At 49.0% G+C, this 6,217-nt stretch overlaps 1 protein-coding gene across 2 annotated transcripts in view; it reads right to left on the reverse strand.

The window, feature by feature from the left end:
* The window catches only part of Cnmd (chondromodulin), a 25,649-nt gene extending 20,983 nt beyond the window's left edge, over positions 1–4,666 (reverse strand). For both annotated transcript variants that reach the window (XM_005366048.3, XM_005366047.3), the window contains exons 1-2: positions 4,489–4,666; positions 3,922–4,062 (exon numbers count right to left, since the gene is read on the reverse strand). In XM_005366048.3, coding sequence (XP_005366105.1) covers positions 3,922–4,062; positions 4,489–4,560 — 213 coding nt within the window. In that variant the 5' untranslated portion in view covers positions 4,561–4,666. The remainder of the gene's footprint in view (positions 1–3,921; positions 4,063–4,488) is intronic.
* Positions 4,667–6,217: the final 1,551 nt, after the last annotated feature.

Raw genomic sequence — 6,217 nt, forward strand, 5'->3', positions numbered from 1 at the left:
CCCTTTCTCTCTCTCTCTCTCTCTCTCTCTCTCTCTCTCTCTCTCTCTCTCTCACACACACACACACACACACACAAAGATGTTTTTAATCACTAAATTAGATGACCCAAAGTGGGTTTTTTGTTTGTTTGGGTCTAGACAGCTTATCACTGCACACACACACACACACACAAAGATGTTTTTAATCACTAAATTAGATGACCCAAAGTGGGTTTTTTGTTTGTTTGGGTCTAGACAGCTTATCACTGCAATGGTTCCTGCCCAGCATGATGCTCCCCTGCTAGGCCTTTTTAGGCTGAGTTTCCTTCTTTCTTCCCTCTTCGGACTTTAGTGATCTATCTGTCTTCATTAACCGGCCATTATCTAGGTGCCATCTGCCTGACATACAACGTGTACTGGTGCCCACGCAGATATGCATATGTGCAAGTCTTCAAAGGGAGAGGCTGAGAACTGAGGAGAGACAGTTCCTACCTTGCACCAGGCCAGCCAGTCAGAACTGTAAATAGCTGTGATTCTAATCAAGCACGATTTCTCTCCTGTATTACGAGGAGTGGCTACTACGTGGATAAACACTAGACAATGGAGTTGTTGTTACTGGATCCTCACTTGGAGAAACTCATTATCGCTACACCCACAGAGACACGGAGATGGGTTTGCCATTCCCGCTCTTCCTCCAGGCAGCCATCTTCGTTTGGTAAGAGAAAAAACACCAGCACCACCGTGGAGTAACCATGTTGCATCCCTGGCTCCCTTGCCTCCTTCCAGGAACTCGGGTGCCCGCAGTTCCCTATGCTGCCCTGACTACGGGGCTGTGTCTGACTCTGAATTAGCAGAGAAGGACCAGAGCCCAGCAGCCTGCTTTGCCTTCTTCCTCAAGAGCAGCCCAGTTAGGGAAGCCTGGTTTTGTTTTTGTTTTTGGCTGAACTAAGCTTTTTTGCAAGCCAGCTGAGAAACAGGCTCTGCTCTGACCCGGAGGGGCTCAGAGCAGCCATTGTACACAGAGTTAGCTGTGGCCGTTTTAGGAACCTGGCTGCTGCTCCCCTGCTAGGCCTTTCTCTACGTGGTGAGTTCTTACTGGCACGTGTCCTCCACCCAGGTGGCAACAAACTAAAGCAGTGCAACATCTATGAGTTTGACCATTTAGAGATCTCTGTTAGTTGGTTCCTTGTCCCTTCTTTTCTCCCCCAAGTCTCAATATGTAGCCCAAGATGGCCTTCAGTATATCATGTTACGTAACCAGGTTGGCTTTGACCCTTCCAGCCCTAATTGCACCCTCCACTGCTTCCACTTCCTCCCTCAACAGCAGCTCCCTAGCCTCAGATGACATCCTCAGGATATAGACCTAGCTTGCACGCTCATCTCTGTGGCTGCAGGAAAAGCCTGTGCCTTCTTAAAGTGATGGGGGGCAGATGTAGGGAAGGGTGGAAGGCAATCTGCAGTTTGCAAAGTCCGGGGCCCTGAGCTGGGCAGGAAGCTGAGTGCTGGAGTGGCAATTACATTATCAGCTCTAAGCCCAGGGAGCTGTTGGCACCTAAGGCTATTTCTCGCCAAGTACAATGAAGTTTTATTATTTGCCAAAATTCTGCTCAATATGGTGTCTTTTACAGCCAAGGATATTTGCTAATGAGTTTTTAATAAGGCCTCGGCTCTATAAGATTAATTACATAATGTTTGGGAAAATGTCTAGAAAAATCAATCTAAGAAAAAAGGCCCCAAGCAATGGTCTCCTCCCCTCACGGAATGGGTAGAGTTGTCAGTTATCTGGCACTGATGGGAATTCCCCATATTTCAATGCCTTGTTGCATTTGCAACAACGTGGATGAAAAATGGCCTCAATATTTGAGCTCAGCCAGTGATCCTCTCATTATTAGTGCCCTGTGCTTGGTAACTCTCCAGCCAAATTTGAGCGCACCAACCCTTGGGGACTTGAGTCGTGGGACATGGGGAGGAGCGGACGTTACAGCGGGTTCTTTTTTGTAAACTGAGAGCAGAGGCGCAGACTCTCGGGAGAAGGGGGGGGGGTCCATTAACTGGTTGACCCTGTTGGATAGAGACTTACCTTTTTGACTCTGCTGTGTTTGGGGGATTTAGAATTATACTCGGAGAAGGTAGGCCCGTGCCTGCGCATAGCATAGACAGTGCCAAATGCGCTCTACTCTGAATTTTGTGATTTGTTTTTGAGACTTAAATAATATGGAACAGCATTAGACATTCTTTTTCCAGGAAAAAAAAAGAAAGAAAGAAAAAGAACTGCCATGATTTTCTTCATTTTCCTGTCTGTGTAGGAAATAGCAATAACTTTGATTGTTGGCAATAAAATGTGATTCACTATTCCTCTGTCTTCTTAGAATTTAATACTAATCTCTTGAACCAGACAACCGAACATCTCAAGGTAAAATGAAGGTATGGGGAACGGGAACCAGCTCCTTCAGTGTGAAGGGTCATTCTCTTAAAGAAGCTTGTCAATTAGCCATGTTTGCCTAGAACGCTTAGATGCCAAATGGCAATGCTTTCAGGAGTTTCATGGCCAAAATATTTACCAAAAACATCCAAAAGCAAAGCTATTTTTGTCTCCGAATGACTCTCATCTTCGAGATTTTGTTATCTAAAAGATAGTATTTACATCTTAACACTATCAAATTTCCCAAAGGGTGACAATCTCAACCCTGCTGCCAGTGGGGATGTAGATGTTAAAATCATTTTCATGTTCAGATTCTCTGCTTTCATATGTGAGCATCTGGCCCAGTGCCTATATTTAAAATACAAATACATTAAGGCACTTTTCAAATCGACACAGAAAACAGCACAATTCTGATCTTACAAATTGATGCCTGTAAATTTGATATAGTCTCTCCAACAGACTCAGTGCTAAATGGCATGCTTATCTACATTAGGCATTTGAGTTAAAAATACAAATTACGCAGCGACTGCCGAGGATGTGATGTGTAAAATGGTTGGATTGCTTTCAGCACCATTTTCTCTAAGTACTGGGATTCGTTCATGCCTTGAATTTCATGGTGGGAGAGGAGAAAAAGCAGCAGCCACTGATCCTGGGAGGACAGTGATTAAGAAAGAGCCCTTTGTGTGCACCCTGGAGATAGAATTCTTTTCCATTAGCCGAAATAAGCTTCCACCCTGGTGTGGCAATGGTCACCAAGATAAAATGCCCCCTTTACATAGGTGGACACAGTGAGGTATTTAGAGAACGCGCTGGAGCTCTGCCCAGTCCAGACAGCGCAGTTTTTATACTCGGTGAGAGACTCCATCCCGCTTTAAAATAAACAGCAGATAAAGACAGGGTAGTAGTTAGTGAGACATTTGCTATTAAATCACAGGTGGCCAGACTGACTCTTAAAAGAGATTTGTCACCGCTAAGGAAGTCAGATTTTCTGTTTTAATAAAGATAAGCGAGCACGAATAAATAGGTCACAAACCCAGAAACCTTAAGGATAAAGGTTTACCCCCAGCTGTGGCTCGGAATTTTCTCCCTTCCCCTTTGTCCTTTTAAAATTTACAGCTTTTCTCAGGTGGGACGGGCCTTAAAGAGCATTTACTTTCATTCTTTCTTTCTGGAAGAGAAGTTCAGAGAGGCCACGTGCCCTACCCACTGTCTAACTGCCTGGTGGCTGTGTTCGGCCGAGGTGGCAGAGAATGGCTTTCCAGTGTCCAGGGCATTCTCGAACAGTCTCCATTCCCGTTTATAGCCTAGAAGCCCTGAACTTCCTATACCATGCCCAGTACCCACATCGGTTGGATCCGCGCAGGGGGATGTCCCTAGAGGACCAAGGGGGAGGAGCAAACTGTGCGCATTGAGGGACTAGAGCTCTGGCTCCACCTAGGGGGACCGGCCACCCCACGCACCTGGCGGCCCTTGCACCCCAACTTGGGCGGATAGCCCTTCAAGCCACTCTTTGGACTTACGTGATTGTCATTCTCCTTCCAGAAGTAGAAGGCCCCGATGGCCCCGAAGAGCATCAGCAACGCACCAGAAATGAGGACCACAGCTCCGACCTTGAGCAGACACGTAGGGCTGGAGGGTTTCACGGTCACGGTGGCGTACGCCTGCAGAGCAGGAGAGAGACGGATCGCCGCCGCGCCACATACACTCCAGTCCCTGCGCTGTGTCCCCGGGGAACCTCGAAGACTGGAGTGGGAAGCTTTGGCCCCAGCACACTCAGACACCACCTCCCAAGGGTCCCCCTGGCCTTAGACGTGGAAATAACAGCAGACTCTTCCTTGGGCAAGGCACTTAGTCCCATAGACCTTCACCCTTTGCTGTCACAAGAGGTTCCTTCCACACCTGTGCTGGGTCCTGTGCACCCTGCCACTCCACCCACACACTGGGCACCCTCATTTGATTCCATCACCACCACACCTTCAATGACACAAACATCTCAGCCCAGAAGTAGGACTGGCACCCACATGCAGCCTCGGTCCCTGCGTGTGCCCTCACTCAACGCCAGGACTAGGGACCCAGGGGTTACTCACCGGAGGACTGCAAAACTCAATGTCATCAGGTCCTACCAAGGTGATAGGAACTTTGTCCGAGTTCTCTGCCATGTCTGAAGATGGTGAAGAAGGACACTCGGAGACTCTGTCCCTCTGTCCCAACGACGAATGCCCCCTGCACACGAAGCAGCAGCGGCAGCAGCAGCAGCGAGCGTCCTGCTCTGGCCAGCCCTTCTGTTCCCACCCCTTCCAGCACCCCACCTCTCCCCTCCCTTCTCCCTCCACCCCGGAGCAGTCAGTTCAGCCCGTCCCGAGTTCTCAGAAGGGCCCTCTCCTCCCTCTCTCCAGTCCAAAGCCCCCAAGTAATGCCCAGATAGGTCTGAGTGTGGAAGTGTGGGTGCCTTTCTTTAAAGCAGGGATGTGGAGTCTCAGAAACGCCCCCTCCCCCAAATACTAGCTTGTCGGGGGCAATTAGCTATCCACCCAAGGATTCCTTAGGCTATCAGAGCTTTGCTGTGGTACTGGCTGGAGGTTATTTCTTGAGGGTGCACTGATGGCGGAGGATTGAGAGAGCGGGATGGGTACCAGAAGAAAGGGGTCTTCCCACTGGGCGGGGCCGTCGCTGGTCACTCGTGAAAGAGTTTGGAGCAGAGTCTTGGAGATGGCCTTTGCCACTGGGTTCTCTAGAGGAGGGGCTTAAGTTGTAGCAACAGTGAAACTCAAGCAGAAGGGGCCTACAGCAGGGGAAATGGGGAGCCTGGAATAAAAATGCTTACAGTTAAGTCAACAGCAGTTAAATAGAAACAGCGGCAAACTTCTCCCAAATACCAACGGGATGTGTTTAAAGGAATAACTATGATGTGTGCAGGGATCGCACACATATGCATCGCATCGTTAAGTGAACACAGAAGATACTGCACTGTTTTATTTTGTTGCTGTTGACAGTCACACGTAGCTCAGGATGACATAGAACTCCATATGAAGCTGAAGATGACCTTCAACTTTGAATTCTCCTGCCACCATCCCTGGAGCGCTGGAATCGCAGGCACTGGTCCATGCGCCTGGCTTTGGGCTGGGTGTGCTTCCCACAGGGGTACAGCTCCAGCCCCAATTTTCTCCTCCATTTTGAAGAATGTGTTTTCTGTACCTCATTTGCAGCCATGGTTCCTCAGCTCCCGCTGGGGATTGAAGCTGTCTCAGAGCTCTCGGCTGAGCAGTGAGAGAGGGCTGGGGCTGCGGGAAAATGGAGCTTCGTGAGCAGAGGGACTAAGAATGTACAAGACTGCAGCAGGAGAGTGTTTAAGGATCAAGAAAGGAGATGCTGATGCGGGGCTGCAGGGGAAGAGCAGAGTGGAAGAGACCGCCATACCAGAGCTGGCGGCAGGTGCTGGGTCTTGGGCTGGGGGAGACAGTTGTAGACCTTACAGGACTGTGGGGGTAGCAGAAGCCCAGTCGGGGAGAGAAGATGAGAGTGGCAGTTTTCAGATTGTTAAATTTGATGAGAGGCAAAAAGAGTCTAAGAATCAACCTAAACCACTTGGTCTGCACACCCCTAGATGTGTGTAGTACCCTCGTCTGTGCCCCCTAAATGTGTGTAACACCCTTGTCTGCACACTTTGCAGATGTGTGTAGCATCCTTGTCTGCATACCCTGTAGAAGTGTGTAACATCCTTGTTTGCACCCCTTAGATGTGTGTAACACCCTTGTCTGCACACCCCCAGATGTGTGTAACACCCTTGTCTGCACACCCCCTAGATGTGTGTAACAC

The sequence above is a fragment of the Microtus ochrogaster genome, unplaced genomic scaffold (assembly GCF_000317375.1).
Source record: "Microtus ochrogaster isolate Prairie Vole_2 unplaced genomic scaffold, MicOch1.0 UNK6, whole genome shotgun sequence".
Taxonomy (NCBI): domain Eukaryota; kingdom Metazoa; phylum Chordata; class Mammalia; order Rodentia; family Cricetidae; genus Microtus; species Microtus ochrogaster.